The 16,536-nt window shown below is 33.9% G+C and overlaps 3 protein-coding genes and 3 non-coding genes across 10 annotated transcripts; 5 read left to right on the forward strand and 1 right to left on the reverse strand.

Moving 5' to 3' along the window:
* Positions 1–86: 86 nt before the first annotated feature.
* Positions 87–6,337, reverse strand: LOC108453026 (protein MEI2-like 5). Of its 5 annotated transcripts, none has more exons than XM_053028582.1 (13): positions 5,844–6,337; positions 5,113–5,222; positions 4,889–5,029; positions 4,347–4,612; positions 3,802–3,960; positions 3,587–3,703; positions 3,338–3,489; positions 2,739–2,830; positions 1,713–2,661; positions 1,519–1,603; positions 1,351–1,419; positions 979–1,158; positions 87–639 (listed from the first exon to the last, which is right to left on the reverse strand). In XM_053028582.1, exons 2-13 carry the CDS (start codon positions 5,141–5,143, stop codon positions 517–519), a joined length of 2,364 nt encoding a protein of 787 aa, XP_052884542.1. In that variant the 5' UTR covers positions 5,144–5,222; positions 5,844–6,337; the 3' UTR covers positions 87–516. The 5 variants fall into 5 exon arrangements, with proteins under 5 accessions (XP_052884542.1, XP_052884543.1, XP_017606394.1 ...); XM_053028583.1 differs by having other exon boundaries at positions 5,113–5,157; positions 5,844–6,336; XM_017750905.2 differs by having other exon boundaries at positions 4,347–4,816; positions 5,113–5,157; positions 5,844–6,335.
* A 1,587-nt stretch (positions 6,338–7,924) lies between these two features.
* On the forward strand, positions 7,925–9,892 carry LOC108453028 (60S ribosomal protein L32-1). Its single transcript, XM_017750908.2, has 4 exons — positions 7,925–8,064; positions 8,209–8,319; positions 9,331–9,512; positions 9,604–9,892. Exons 2-4 carry the CDS (start codon positions 8,230–8,232, stop codon positions 9,731–9,733), a joined length of 402 nt encoding a protein of 133 aa, XP_017606397.1. The 5' UTR covers positions 7,925–8,064; positions 8,209–8,229; the 3' UTR covers positions 9,734–9,892.
* Positions 8,591–8,676, forward strand: LOC128293643 (small nucleolar RNA U31b). Its single transcript, XR_008283823.1, has one exon. It is a non-coding gene; the product is annotated as a small nucleolar RNA U31b (small nucleolar RNA).
* Positions 8,754–8,830, forward strand: LOC128293617 (small nucleolar RNA Z195/SNORD33/SNORD32 family). Its single transcript, XR_008283797.1, has one exon. It is a non-coding gene; the product is annotated as a small nucleolar RNA Z195/SNORD33/SNORD32 family (small nucleolar RNA).
* Positions 8,909–8,993, forward strand: LOC128293618 (small nucleolar RNA Z196/R39/R59 family). The gene has a single exon (XR_008283798.1). It is a non-coding gene; the product is annotated as a small nucleolar RNA Z196/R39/R59 family (small nucleolar RNA).
* A 5,282-nt stretch (positions 9,893–15,174) lies between the features above and the next one.
* On the forward strand, positions 15,175–16,369 carry LOC108453758 (membrane protein PM19L-like). The gene is made up of 4 exons (XM_017752047.2): positions 15,175–15,455; positions 15,596–15,815; positions 15,932–15,977; positions 16,102–16,369. Exons 1-4 carry the CDS (start codon positions 15,329–15,331, stop codon positions 16,177–16,179), a joined length of 471 nt encoding a protein of 156 aa, XP_017607536.1. The 5' UTR covers positions 15,175–15,328; the 3' UTR covers positions 16,180–16,369.
* The last annotated feature ends 167 nt before the right edge of the window (positions 16,370–16,536 follow it).

The following is a 16,536-nucleotide window of genomic DNA, read 5'->3' on the forward strand; positions in this document are numbered from 1 at the left end:
TAGTAAAAATAAATAAATGTCAAATAAGAGTTTTAACGTATGAGATGTAGAACATACTTTCAACGAGGATGCACTGCACAGTCTAATTTTGTCATTTACTTCCATTTCATAGAAAACTAAGATACGTGACTAACAAAATGTCTTTTTGCACTATACAATTTCCTATAAATGGCACTATGTTACATCTTAACCCTCAAAAACCTCAACTCTTGATAGCAAATATATCCATTTTTTACATAATATTATATATATATATATATCCAACTCCAGATCACCTAAAAACAAAAAAGAACCCAAATAATCACGCAGAACCCAATAGCATCTTCTCAAATGCATAAACAACCATGCTCCTACAGCATTTGACCAAAGTCCAAATGCTCTAAGACTACACAAAAACTGCATCCTGTTATAGTGAGTTCAACTCTTCCTATGTTTGTACAGTTGAGTATGTACGCAAAAGTTAGAAGGTCACTCGCTTCACGAAATTGGTACAAGGGCAATCTCCTTGATAAGCCGTTAAAAAGTTTCTGGCTCCACATCAGCATCTTTGTCTTTAGCACCACCTGAAGAATTACCCGAATTCAACCCATTTGGCTGTCGGATAATATTCAAACTGGAGTGCAAATGCTCTGTGATGCCCTACCAAAAACTCCATTATCGTTATTATTAAGCATCATGTATATAACCAGCCTTAGGGTGGGTTTGGGGCGGCGGTGCGGTGCGATGTGTTTAGCTTACTTTTTGTCTCACGCTACAGTATCTAATCTCACCGACACCGCTATTTTTACACTAACAGCAGATAAACGCACCGCCCATCTAAACTCACCCTTAGTCTTGAATGGAAAAAGATAGCATCTGCTAGTTGAGCAGATTAAAAAATGGTCACTTGATGGAAATACTACGAATGAAATGCATGCCAAAGAAATTTCAACGTGTGGGTTATAATACAGCTGAAAGAACAACAAATATTAATGCTACCTGATCACCATTATCTGGGCCTTCTGAGTGAAAGAGAATTGGGCGACAGCGTTTATCTTCATTCATCAAGCTTGAATTCTGGAAATGGGCAACAAGAGCCACCTTTCCCTGGATTCGAGCATATGCCAAAGAAGCAACTTTCTCACTATTAAACTTCTCCCATTTCTTTCCATTAAATGCCTGCATAAGATTGCTAAAATAAATGAATCCAAAGAAAACATTCTGAGTCTTCAGTAAGAAGCTCGCCCTTCTCTTCAATTGTAAGCACAAATTTTCTAATTGAGAGAATACATTAAATCCAAACAGACCTAAGCAAACCTATCATATCCAAACAGTCCTAGGCACACCTATCATATAAGCTAAAAAAATAACCTCATAAAATGGAATAATGTGTGAAGGAGAGAGCATATTGATGAAGGCATAGCCCACATTGCACTTATTCTGCACCGCAAATGGGAATATTTATTAGTTGCAATTGATTTTTTTTCATGCAATTAATAAAGACAGCCTAAACTGCCTATCACAACATCAAAGTATTACCTTAAAATCAATGGGCAAATAGAGAAAATCATAAGTTCCTTGGTGATTTTCATCAATGGCTGCCAGCAACATCTTTGAGGTATATCTGAGGATCATTATGGAATAGAAATTTTCAAGTTACCACATCAGTATTTCAAACATATAAATAGCCATTTAATATTCATGAACCAGAAGAGTAAAGAGGATGGACTGACTTATTTGGAATGTTTTTTATCATTAGGGTTGTCCGAATATCTTCGCCACTAACAATTTTGTCCAAGTCCAGCTGAAACTGCTTTTTGTTATCAAGCTGGTTCCCATTATTTTCAACTTGTCTGCTCCGTCCATTCTCAGCCAATCCCTCCATACTATTATGTAGTCCTTGGAAAGGGCCATTGCCCAAAAATACAGGACTTAACCTAGGTAAAGACATCATTCTCATACTTGAACTATTCTCAGACACGTTCCATGGAATGCTAATACCTGAACTCGTAGCAGCACGGGAACCCCTATTAACCATAAAACCTCCATTATTCTGGCCTACACCTAGGCCTCCAAAGGCAGCAGGGTTCGTGAGAGAAGTATCTGATGATTTGGGGAAGAAACCAAAGTGTCTTCCAAGAGGAACACCAGATGGAGCAGACCCAATGTGATGATGACCATAGTGGGGGGATGAGCCTGAGAAAGACACTTGCTGACCTGAGTATGGAAAGCCATGTCCCTTTCCATTGGATGAAAACGGATGTCCCATAGATGACTTTGGCCAGACTGATGGGTTGGTTTGATCTGTATATGAATTTGAATTTCCCCAAAGGAACTGTGACCCAGATAATGTTTCCATACTGGAACCATTTGAAGGACCAAAAGTAGTTATTGTTCCATGATATTGGCTCAACTTTGGCTCTGGCAATGAATGGGAAAGTTGGAATCCAGTTTCATGGGTTGAATTTGTACTGGTAAATGAATAATCTACATGACCACCCCTCCCTAGGTCCCTGCCAATAGGTGCAACTTTTATGGAATTTGACCCTTGAGGGAGCAGAATAGAAGCCAGACCAGGTAAATGGTTACTGGGTGCTGAGCTCATGGTCCTGAAAACAGGGGACTTACTAAGAGAATGCATAGGGCTATGTTCCATAGGACTGTTAAACTGTGCCCAGCCACCTGTCAGGAATATTGCAACATCCTCAGTCAAAACACAATCAAACTGTAATGTCCATAGGACTGTAAAATAGCCTTACCTGGAGGAGAATTAGCTATTGGGGAACCAACTTGATGTCTAAAACCCCAAGACTCTTCTTGTTCAAGCTCTTGACTTAGTTGCAGCATCAAGCTAGAAGTTGAAAAAGATGATAAATAAAAATTTATCATTGCCATACTTCCAAAAAAAACAAAGAAAGGAATCAAACAAGCAAATTTGAATAGAAAGAGTGTTGATCAAGCATGATGCAGCTAAGATTAAAGATCCAGGTAACCACACTCCTGCAAGGCCATAACTAAAGTAGTTCCCATTGTTTTGGTTCCCTTTGATGGCCTAAATTTATAATCCAAGTAATTTACCTCATCCAATTACAACCAATGCATACATGTAAAAATTTAACACTGTAGCAAAATTGCACACATGCAGAAACTGATTTGCTCTCTTGCCCAAGTGCCAGAAGAATGAATAGAAGACACTATCAGGTTACACTCAGACAAAATGCACACTCCAATGCTCTCATAGTGCCAACATAATGACAACGAACTTATTTCAAATGGAAAACATGATTATCAAATAAATAAATATGAAAATTTTTATATATTAGTATTAATAGAAGAATAAAGCCTAAGATACACCCACCTGCGACGAGCTCCTCCAGGGCGACTAGGTTCAAGCTTAATTCGTTTACCAGCTATGTCACTTCTATTAAGTGACTTAAGAGCTTGTTCTGCAGCTCTAACATCATAAAACTCAATGAACTTATGGTGTCGCTTGTGTGGCGTTTCCCTTATCTGCTTTTTCACAATGAATAAAGCATTGCAGAAAGGTTAAACATGCAGCCTCAGGTTAGAAGCAAGGAAAATATTTTGAATAAGGAAAAAGCATCACCTCTTTAACCTCGCCATAAACCCCAAATATTTGAAGAAGATCTTCATTTGAAACTGATGGGTCCAAATTAAAAACTACCAAAGTTCCTTGATTAATATCCTTCTCTGATGGATTATCCTGGTGAGGGTTAGGAGAAAAAAGTAAAATGGAGAGGCGGTTATTAACAAAAACAATTTGATAAAACAAATTATTGGGATTAAAAAAATGCTCTAGACCTTAGGAATTGAGAAGTGAATGTCAAGTTTTCTCCGCCTTAATGGCTTGTTCTGTAATGCACGCATAGCTGTTCGAGCAGCACGAATGTCATAATAGGATATCATCACAAAGCCTCGGTGTTTACATGCAGTGTACAGAGTTCTAATATCACCATATTGCTGCAAAAAAGGGGAAATATTATAGCACTCAGATTAGAAAGATAGGAAGTAACTTGAATTAGTTCTCAAACCCTCATAGGAGCTAAGAAACAACAGGTTTGGGTCAACAACAGCAGTCCAACAATTCAAACTCACACTTCAGAATTTAAAGGGACGTGTTTAACTCTAAAATACATGCAATACTTTTAGCTCGAAAACTGGAAGGTATTACATAAGCACTCGCAGCATCTAAAACCTACATTTTTGGTTCTAAAGGTAATGTATTCTTTCTAGCAATGCATATGTCAAAAAGGAAACAATATAATGTAAATGTTTAGAAAAGCAGGATACAATTTTACTAGCAGCCCTAAGGTCATATCATCAGAAGAATTTTAAGATTCAATTACCTCAAAAAGAGCTCGTAGTTCTGAATCCTCGACATTGCTATTTATGTTCCGAACAAATAATGTCCTTGAAGGATGTTCCCCATATGGATGTTCCCCAGCAATGGTTCCAACACCATTTGGAAGACTATAATGGGGTACGCTATTTCCAACAACAGCATCAGCAAGACTCACTTTTGCCATGCCAATGGTCAGACTCTCTTGTGGATCAACTTCCAGTTCCATGCCGCCTCCACTACCAAAAAGATCACACTCCTCCAAATCTTCAACTGAACTAGGCAACCCATTTAAGTCAAAGTCATCAATTATGCCTGCTAAAAGTTCATTCTCATCATCAGGAAGCAAGTTTCCAAGTGCATTAGCTTTGATGTCTCCAAGAGGTGCATTGCCCTCCACATCTTGATGGAGATTATTTAGATCAGATGTGATAACATCAAGAGATTGGTAACTCTGATCCGTATCATTTAAGTTCACTGAGCAGAATCAAAATCAGGTCAGACTTTCTTAATACATTAGATAGTCTTTGAAGAACAGATGACACTTACACTTCTCATGTGGAAAAACAGGCAATGAACTAGAGAAAAGGGTAGCATCACTTGGGGCATGGTGGATGTCAGAACCAGAAAAAATTCCCCATGCACTTCCCACTGTCTTAGATTCATTTGCCCCTGGAATCTTAGTATGATCTACACCATGATTAACAAGACCGTCAAATGAGAATATAAACTTCGCGGAATAACAGCATAAAATGAACAATTGAGAAATTTACCTGAAGCTGAATGGTCGTCAGACGGCTTCATAGCATTGCCTTTTTCTGCCAAGAACAAGGAAATAGTATACCACCAAGAACAGCAAGAAACACAAAAGCTCAAAATTATTCTGAGAGGAACATGAAAAAGTACAGAATAAAGACCTGCATAATGAACTCACACCGTGACAGGGTATACAATGGCATAAATAATATAAAGTAAAATCCAAAGCTTTATACCTAAATATGTTGCAATTTGCAAGACTTCAAATCGGAAATCAAGTTCCAGTAAAATTCAAAACTGTAACATTTTCCAACTATTTTCATAAATCATTACACCTAAATATCAATTCCAAATTTATAACTATCTAAAAGACATACCAACTCTATCAAAGAAACAAACAAAAAAAAAAAATCGGCACAATTAGAATTAACAAAAAAACCCAAAAAAAAACCCAAATATTATTATTAAATAAGCAATAACTTTTGATTAAAAAATCAAAAACCAAGCAATACACAGAAAACTTGTTATAAAAGTTACTAAAACACGAAAACTCAACTCACTTGCTCAAAAAAGAAAAGAAAAAAAGTTAACCCTGGGTTCGCATTGACCCAATAATGATATCAGTACATTAAAATTAAATGAAATAATGAAAAAGCCCACCAAACAGTAAATTCAACCGTACTTCTAAAATTCAAATATAATAATAAAAAATCCACCAGAAGAGTGAATAGATAAGAGAGAAGATTACCTGAATGTTTGAGTAACTACAGCCAAATTGGGAAAGGAATTAACCGATTTTCAGTGAAAGAAAAAACATATATCTGCCACGATCATCACATACAAAAACAGAGTGACGTGAAGATCTTCTCACTCTAAAAGACTTTTAATGGGATTTTTTAACTTCTAATAAATTGAAAAAGAGAAATGATGATGATTGGACGAATGGAGTTAAAAAGAGCAGAGAATGATTGAGAGAGAGGGAGAGAGAAAGAGGAACTGTGTTGTGAACTTAAAAAAAGGGGGATTTAACTGTATTTAAATGTGTTTTTGGAATCCATAAACACCTTTCTTTCTTTTTTATACAAGGAAAATGCTAAAAAAATACTCAAATAGCTTACTAATTTAGTATACGTGGGGTGGATAGAGTTGTTGAACCTGACCTTTGAACTCGAGTTTGAGATTAAATTACAGAATTATCATTGAATTGAAGTTGTAAGGAATGTGGGGAATGAGGATGATGACGTCATAATGCTTCGAGTCAATTTGCAATGAAAAATTAGGTTTTCTTATTCAAATATACTAAAATATATATTTCTCATTATAGATTTTAAATTTAAAAATTATAATATACTTCGAAGCTTTTGTATTATTTATATATTTATTATTTATTCTATTTACTTTTATTTTAATAAATTTTTTTCTTTTTAGAATATAAGAATTGAAACCCTCTATTTTTTAATTTAAAATCTTAAATCTAATTATTAATATTATTAAAAAATTATTAAATTATAGACCTAAATTTACTCAATTCACAACCATTTGACAAAAATAATATCATAATAAACCTAAATTTAATAAAAAATTTAACAATGTTGATAATTCTTAAAATTCCCACCAATATTTTAACTAAAATAAAATATTTAGATTAATTAATAGCATTATAAACGTTGAGATATCAAATTATATAAAAAGGTAAAAATTGAAATCTCTTCAAGCAGAATATAAAAACTAAAATTGAAATTTAATATTTTATATAATATAAAAATAAAAGATTATTTAATCAGTACATTAATAATGTAGAAAATATTTGATGCGTGTTGTAAAAGGTCGGCATTAAATAGTAGTATAAATTTATATATAATGCAACATTTTCTTGATATTTTTAAGTGGAATATCTCCTTAAAAATAGTAAATGTTTGTTTTATTTATAAATTAAAGTATGGGTATGAAAAATTTAAAATGCTATGTGAAATTGTTCTCATCGATCTAATATATAGAAGATGAAATTTTAGTTTTCCTCTAGATTAAAAAAAAAACATTTTTTTTCTTTTATTTGGAACTAAATATATAAAGTGGGGGAAATTAAAATTTATCTTCCCTTTGTTTGTTCTTTTATTGATAAAAAAATAAATATTCTCAACAATATTATTTTAGGCATTTTAACACTCATGCTTTCATTTATGAAAATTCGCTAGTTCTCACCAATTTTTTCGAGGCTTTAGAAGCTTGTTCTATTAAAGAAGCACCATAAGAAACTTTATAGTCAATGTCTAATGTTGATTTTGTTAGTCGTAACCTTAAAGGGTTTGAGAAAGCATTGTATTGGAAATTTATGAGAAACAAATTCCACACACAAAATAATAATATTTTTAAAAAGTATTTAAATAAAAACAAAAAATAATACTAGTAAAATTCCTTATTTAATTAAATTTTTATATTTAATATTATGTTTAATTAATGTCACCAAGCAATAGTTAATTATTTTTGTCATAATCGTTGATTTGGTTCCAAGCCTCAAAATATAATAGTCAAAACTCAAATTCTAAATTTTAATATTTCAATACAAAACTTTAATCACTTACCTTATTATTTTTGTCAAAGTATGTAGGCACTTCTGTAAATAGAAATTTGAAAATTAAACTGTGTTCAAAGGGGAAAATTAAAAATAAAATTATTATAAAATTTTGATCCGGCTAATTACAGATTACTTGTACGTTAACAATGCACCCCAAAGTCAAAGACCATAATTTTTGAATTTTATTATTTTAGAATGAAAATTGGAAAGCCCAAACAAATTGGGCAAAAAATAGGACCCGAAAGCCTTAACCCAATTGAGGAATTAAAAAATGGGTCAAAACCCAAAATACACAAACCCTAAGAGCCTTCACTCTGAAAAACTTGTATATATTATCTGCCGCAACTCCATGGCAGCAAATCTGGGAAGGTCGACCGAAAACCCTAATTTTCGGGTAAACATCTCAACACTCCTCCATTATTTGTTGGAGTTCATCAGTTATTTCGCAAATTATTTTACCCTTTGTGGGGGTTCTTCAGATATTTTGTAAATTATTCCATGCAATTTAAATATCTTTTTTGGTCTATGGTAATGATAGAGGTAAGGAGGAAAAGAAGAAATGGCGGTGCCGCTTCTAAGTAAGAAAATCGTGAAGAAGAGGGTCAAGAAGTTCAAGAGACCTCAGAGCGACCGCAAAATCTCCGTTAAGGTATATTCCGAGTTTTCTGATTTGATTTTATTTTTCCGTTCGTATTTAGCAGCTTTTACCTGTTTGCGGAAGTTCGATCTAGAACATGTATTCGTGGGGGTTAAATTGAATTTGGGTTAATGTGCTTAGAAAGATGGATCTTTGACAGGAACTCTGAGTTGCAAACTGCGGAGTCAGTGTCAGTCGACTAATTGATCTATTTATTAAAACGGGTCTTGTTTATTTCCTTTTATCATTCTTCGGGTTGTTTTTAATTTTTCATTTTGCAAGGGGATGTGATGATTGTTGTTTGACACCCAGTCATACTTCCATCTATTGATGGAAGATGGTGATATCAATCGACTTTTAATCTGATCCATTTATTTATCATTCTTTCTGCTGCAGTTTTAAGTTTTTTTTTTTTTTGTAAGGCTTGATTTGTTTTAAAATATGCGAGGGGGTGTGATGATATATATCCATCATTTCTGTATTTGAATGATGAATACCAACATGCACTACCATCTGATCTCTTTTTGCATATATAAATTTTCAAAATTTAGGTCGGTTTTAGTTGATTTTGGCTTTTGTAATTTTTAGTTTGTCATTTCCCTGCGATCCATGATGAAAAAAAATCATTAACCTGATTTATCAGTGATGATTATATAAATAATCACCATCTTTCGGCTGAGATTGTAGGTCTTTTTTTTCAGAAAATCACTAGACATTTGTTAAATATGTTACTTATTCTAAGCTAACCATGCTTAATTTCAATTTATTTTTATTCTCTTTGAGGAAATTTCTCTTGAAGCCTGTTGCCCGTGGTATCTGATGTCCAGTTTTTTTGTATGCATAGCTGGACATTTCGTTTTTAGGGCAGATATAAAATTTGGAACAGGTCTTGCGACACAGTTAGCTTCTTTTTATCATACAAGCTTGCTGTTACTAAATCCCTGCTCACATTGATCTGCTTTTATTTCTTCCTTCAAACCCTTATGTTTTTTTAGTGTGAAACACGTTTTTGTTCTTATACAGACAAACTGGCGTAGACCAAAGGGTATTGATTCTCGTGTCAGAAGAAAGTTCAAGGGATGTACTTTGATGCCCAATATTGGCTATGGTTCAGACAAGAAGACCCGACACTATCTTCCAAATGGCTTTAAGAAGTTTGTCGTGCACAATGTTGGAGAGCTTGAACTGTTAATGATGCACAACAGGTAATCTATACATATTGTATTTTATATCATTAATTGTCTATTATATATCATTTATGTTTGTTTTTCCTAATTGATTTTTGTTACTCGACAGGACATATTGTGCCGAGATTGCCCATGATGTTTCAACAAAGAAGAGAAAGGAGATTGTGGAACGGGCAGCCCAGCTTGATGTTGTTGTTACGAACAAGCTTGCTAGGCTGCGCAGCCAAGAAGATGAATGAGATTAAGCTTGTCTTTTATGTTTATCTTTGAGCTTTGTTTGCGTTTCTTATAAATTTTTGGTAATTTTGTTGCTTTAGATGTGGCAATAACTTTCTCAACCTGGATTTTGTTTGTATCACGGGATTTATGACTACAATTACAACCTATGTTTCATGATATTCTCATACCTATAAGCACACGTTATGCATTTGTGCGAATTTGCATGCAAGTTTGGTTTGTTTGGGTTTAATCCTTGTGATTCTTAAGACCCTACCTTCAATTGAAAAATAGAACTTTTGGACTAATCTCTATAAAACAAAACCCTATATTAAGTTATCTAAAAACGAATTTCTCCCCGAGCAATTTACCCGTTATAGCTTTAAGGATGTTTATTGGTGAGCTTAATTGCAAATCAGCATTGGTTTCAATTTGATCACTTAGAATTGCAAGGATCCAAACCGTAGCAATGAATAAATGGCATGACTAAATGCAAAAGGTCACCTGAATTTACAACCCGATTCTCTACTACATGGCCATAAACTCGGTACAAGAAAAGAAGCTTAATATTGTGAGAGAGTCTAACCGGTTCTATGCTTGTTTCCCCTCTCTGCTGTAAACTTCACGCCCGTTGCGCGCCCCACGAAAACCATGGCAGCAACAGCTACAACAGCGGCTCCAACTGAGGCAATAATTGAACCCCAATTGAGATTCCCTTCCTCTTTCGTGACCCAACACTTAAGCTCCTTGCTCTTCTTGCCTTTCAACTCGGCAATAGCTCTCTTCAGCTCCCACAAGCCAGATTCCAACTCTTCCATCTCGCTTGTCATCTTCTCTGACCCTTTTAAGGCCTCGATTTCTTCCATCGCAGTCTTCAGATCAAGCAACTCAAAACTTCCCCTCTCCAACATCGCCTCCAAGATTTCAATTTCCTTGCACAGTTCTCGCGCTCCAATCTCTTCTTCTTCACCATCGTCACTCACATTGCCATTTTTTATTTCGTTTTCAGGATCACCATCACTCCACTCCACGTTATCCACCGCATTACCCATATTTTCAAGCTTCTCCATACTTTCTTTCTTATCCGAAACTCGTTGACTCAGATTTAGGAGCTGACCCGCAAGATCAGAGTCTAGATCTTTAGAATCCTCGGTTTTTTCACATTTCTCGGTTTCTTCAATTCCGATCCCGATTTCTTTAAATTTATCGTTAATTTTCCCTATTTCTAGCACTAAATCCAAAAACTCTTGTTCCAATTTCTTCTCTTTCAAAACCTCGCATCCTTTGATTTCTTTCACTTCCCCGAATTTCTCCAGTTCATCATCGTTGAACCCTTTCTGAAGCATCGACATTAGAACTTTCCGTTCAAGTTGTTCAATTTCACGAGTTAATTGAACTTCACGTTGGTTAAATGCTTCAATCCTACTCTTTAAAGACATCAATTTATCTTTGTTTTCTAAATTGTAACGGTTCAATCGAGATACCTCGTGCCCTAGGCCCTGACATTGCCGATTCAGATCTAAAAGACAGGTTTCGATATTCAACCCATCGCAATCACCGCCTTCCTTCTCCGCCGTCTGATCATTGCGCGACGATGGGACGTCGACTATCACAGAGCTTCCCATTAGATTGACCAGACAGATTACCCAAAAGATATCAATTCAACATCTTCACTTCCAAGATGAAATTTCGACAAAATTTCTCGAATTGAAACGAAAAATTTACAAAAGAAAAAGGTATTGAAAAGCAGAAGAAATAGCTTAAGTTTAACGTAGTTAACTGAAGCTTTGACGCTGCTGGACGCTTTGATTGCAAACAAGGTGGAAGCTTTTTTTGCTGCGGATAGATAATTTGGGGGGAGACTGGACACAATTGTTTTGGCGCCTCAACGTAAGCAAGGGTGGCACATTATCGGGAGATATTTCAGGGTCAACTTTCAAGCGTGCAGGCTTTTGATTGGCTTTATATTTACAAATAAATATAAGATAAATTACACTAACAGTGACTCACCAACAGTAATTTGAGTTTCATTTTAATCACTCAATTTTAAAAAAATAACGAAGTAATCACTAATATTATTGAAAAGTAATAAATTAGTCGCTTATTAATATTTTTTTGTCACATGCTCAAGAGAATAACTGACTTGACCAGTTAACTTGTCACGTTGGACAAATAGTCAAAAAGGTCGAAAAGAAAAGAAAAGGTGATTGGACTTTCTTTATTTCTTTCTTCTTTTTTTTCTTTTCATCTTTCTCTTCATCTTCTTCTCCCTCAATCTCTGTCTTCTTATGCTTCTTCTTTTCTTTCCTTGTTCTTCTCTCCTTTCTCATCTTCTGTCTCCCTCAATCTCATCTTTTACCATCTCCTAAATTTGGGTCTTTTTTCTTTCAATCCGAATGTGCTCCCACCTACAGTTGTGATGCAAAGTGTTTAACACTAAGAAGACAGTGATAAAATTTACAAACAACTAAAAAAAATTGAGTTGTTGGGTGTTAGGGATGCAGGAAAAATACAATGTACTGCAACTACAAGGAAGCAATTCAGTAGGCACTCATGTACTATGGAATTTGAGGCATATGATAAATCCATTTTGGTTCTCGAGAACCAAGCCAACCAATTTTCAGCTTGGTTTCAACCATTGCAAATACAACTTTTGTTGGCTTTTTCTTTAGCTTTAACTTACCACTATATTCTTTTACACCCTTTTTGTCAATGACTAATTCTTGGGACAAAAGGGGCAAAAGGGACAACAGGCTTGGGTGTATTTATTTTCTCTACCATTATAGCTTGAGTGGTTAGAACTACCCCATAAACAGAGACAGCACTTTGTAAGGCCATCAGACAAAAATGTCAAAATTTAATCCAGTGATCTATCTAATAAGACCAAAAAGATAATGAAAAATCAATAGACAATAACTTCTCAATACATACAAATAGATGGTTGACTCCAAAACAAAGTCACATATTTTTGCTACAATATCAGTACTAATCTATTCATCTGAATCTTCCATTAAATCCTTTATTGTGTGAATCTGCTCTGACAAATGTATATAAGTTGCACCACCACCAGGTACTATCCCTTTCATCCATGGCAGCAAATGTTGCATTCTTTGCATCTTCAATTCTTAGTTTATAGTCTTCAAGTTCTATCTCACTTTGTGCTCTTACCTACAGTTGTAATGCAAAGTGTTTAACAATTCTTAGTTTACAGTCTTCAAGTTTTATTGCAGAACAAAGCTCTTTCCATTTTCTCTTCTTATTTTCCTCTTCTTCTCCATTTCTTCTCTTATTTTTCTTTTTCTCTTCTTTTTCTACTACCCAAGGCTCTGAAATGGGTTTAGGGTTAAAAAAGGACTGTTTAAATCACAGCTAGTCCACTATTAAATGTCATGTCACTTATCCGTTACGTTTGTAACGGAAAATAGTTAAAAAGATTGTTTTGTTATTTTTTCAAAGTTGAGTGACTGAAATGAAACACAGGTAATTGTTTTGTCAGCTACCTCAAAGTTAAGTGACTGTTGATATAATTTATCTTATTTTTAAACATCAAATAAATAAAACATTTTAAAATATAATCAATTATGGGTAAATTACAAAAAAAAGTCGTCCAACTATGTCTTTTAGTCACTCAACTAATAATTTTTTAATTTAATCACTCAATTTTGTGAAACTAAATATTTTAGTCACTCTTATGTTAGTTGTTGTTGGATGAGTGATGGAAAACTGAAGCCTAATAACAAGTTTAGCCATCTAATGTTTACGTATTCTATTAATTTGATCTAAAATTTAAAAAGTTCAACAAATCTAATTCTCAATGTTTTCAAAACTTGTCAATTTAGTTTTAATTCTAAAAATTTAAAAAGAAAAATATTTTAAAAAAATAAATTTTTTAAAATATTCCTAAATGTGACTCCAAAACTTGCTGAATAAGAAGAGTTAACACCAAGTCCATTTGTGTTATGCTCATTTTAAACTAGTGCCACCTTCACGACTATAGTAAAAACTCAAGCTAGCTTAAATCGAATTATCTAAGTGTCATATTTAGATTAATATAATATTATTTAATTAAATTTCTCTCAAAAATTAACAATTTTTAAACTATTACAAAACAATTATTTTGAATTTTGCTTATCTTAAAAATATACAAAGATCTAATCTTTGAGTAGAGAAAACAATGTAATATGGAATCTTTCATAAAATGAAAAACCTATGAAAAACATTTCACCTTGTTTTTCTCGACCTAGACAAGTCATCAGTAACTTTCAAGCTTTGGTAGTCCAAACAAGTCAATCCCAAAATCTAATCCAAGAACTAAAAATATGAGTCGAGTTAAACTAATGGAGATAACTTTGTCGATTCCATATCCCATAAGAATGTCCAACTTCATCTATCTTTAATATCCATCAATCCATTTCGTACTTTTTTTTTGAATCATTTAATATTTTTTTCTTTTTTCTTTTAAGTTTTTAAGTACATATGTTTTAGCTTTTTTATTCATAATTATTTATACTTTTTATATTTTAAAAATTATCCAAAAGGAAATTTTAATATTTTTCCTTTTATTTTGAAAATTTTAAAGTTAGAATTAAATTGATAAATTTAAGTAAATGTTGAAGGTTAAGTTTATTGAATTTTTAGAATTAGAATTAATTGATAAACTCTGTAAACATTGAGAGCTAAATTTGTTAAATTTTTAGATTAATACAATAAAAGAGCTCACATTAGCTTTTGTCACTCATCTAATGAAAACTACGGAAGAGTTACTAAAATATTTAATTTTGAAAAGTTGAGTAACTAAATCGAAAAAATTAATAATTGACTGATCAAAATAGAACAAAAACATAGTTGAGTGACTATTCTTATAATTTAACCTTTTAATTAGTTAAGAAGGAAATTAATATCTCATGTTTTATATCCTTTTATATTATTTATTTACTATAATTTTATTTTAAAAGGTGAGTCTAAATTGGACGAATCTTTTAAAATTTTATGACTTACTCATTTATTCATTTTAGTATATTTCAATACATTCATACATTTATGTTTATATATATATATATATATATATATTGTGATTTCATATTTTAATTATTTTTCTTTAAATTATTGCTTACTTTGTATAATTTATTAGAGTGATTAAATTTAATTCTAAATTCATTTTACTTGAAAATGAAATCGTCTCATTGTACATCGTAACTTGCCGCGAGAGGCAAGGTAGGAAAGGGGTCCAGATAAACTTCCAAGGAGCCCCTCATCCACTGCCAAAGAATATAAGCATATCATATCATATTTCCTCCCACCAACAAATTACTACTTCAACAATGTAGCATTTTCAAAAAGAATAAGCAGCAAACCAGAAAGCAAGCAAGAATCCGAGGGGTTTCTTTCCATGCCTTGCATTCACCATGAAGCATCCTCTTTACAACCCTACAAATCCCCCCCTTTGGAACAAGAAGCTAGCATTTGCAAGAAAAGAACCAAACCCCTCGTTTGACGCCATATATATTACCTTCTCATACGCACAAATCACATGTACTTGTCATAATCTTTCTTGGTCTCTTTTTTCCCCTTCTGTCAGCAACTTCTAATCTTTAAAATCATCAGAAAAAAGGCAGGCAATGGCCAATAATCAAATGCAACCCGTGGCTGGTCTGCTTTTGTTCCTTAATTTCTGCATGTATGTCATTGTTTTGGGGATTGGTGGATGGGCCGTCAATAAAGCCATCGATCATGGTTTTATCATTGGTATGTCACCATCCTTGTATTTGCCTCTATCCATAACCCTCCTTTTATTGCAAGTAAATACTAGTGTTAGGATAGAATATAATGTATTCCTACGGTTTTATTTTTTTTAGTGGGATTCTTTATGTGACACCTACATGCAGGACCTGGCTTTGAGCTTCCCGCGCATTTCTCACCCATTTACTTCCCCATGGGAAATGCTGCCACTGGATTCTTCGTGACATTTGCTATGCTAGCCGGAGTTGTCGGTGTAGCATCTGCCATTGCTGGCATTAACCATATCCGTTCATGGCATGCCAGTAGCTTACCGTCAGCAGCTTCGGTTGCGGGCGTTGCTTGGACCCTTACTCTACTTGCCATGGGGTCAGACACCCTCTTAACTCTTGCCATCTTCAGATACTAGCTTTTAACATCCAATCTAAAGTTGAAAAATATCCAACCCTTCGTTTCTAAACTAACCTGAAAATTTTCTTTCGCAGATTTGCCTGCAAACAGATTGACCTTGAAATCAGGAATGCTCGTCTGGTAAGAATGAACTTCACTACTCACCCAATTAAAACCTCTATCACATCTTATTCCTTGAAAGAAATTGCAACATATATATGTATGTAAATCTGTTGGCTAAAGAGAATGATTTCTTATTTTGCAGAGAACAATGGAAGCATTTATAATCATTCTTACAGTTACACAGCTTTTCTACATAGCAGCGATTCACGGTGGCGCTTAAACGATATATGTTGAAAACATGGTTAAATGCTCCGTGATTGCGTCTTCATTTTATATCTTTTATCGCCATGAATTTTTCTCTTTTGTATTCATTTGATTCTTTAGATGTAATTGGTGTGTGATACAATTGGACTTTTACATCAACTTGTAAAATCTTCTGGTGCAATAACAAGATTTCATCAATCTCCCAATGCTTCTTTATCTTTGATGTCCAACCAGTAAAGTGACATTCTTCACATACTAGGTTAATTCGATTAAGTTTATTGAGTTTCGAGTTTCATATTAATTAATCCCAAAGAACGGCTAGGTTTCCGGTTCCAAAACAAAGCAATGGTTACTCAAGAACATTTTTCTCCTC

The sequence above is a fragment of the Gossypium arboreum genome, chromosome 5, assembly GCF_025698485.1.
Source record: "Gossypium arboreum isolate Shixiya-1 chromosome 5, ASM2569848v2, whole genome shotgun sequence".
Classification (NCBI taxonomy): Eukaryota; Viridiplantae; Streptophyta; class Magnoliopsida; order Malvales; family Malvaceae; genus Gossypium; species Gossypium arboreum.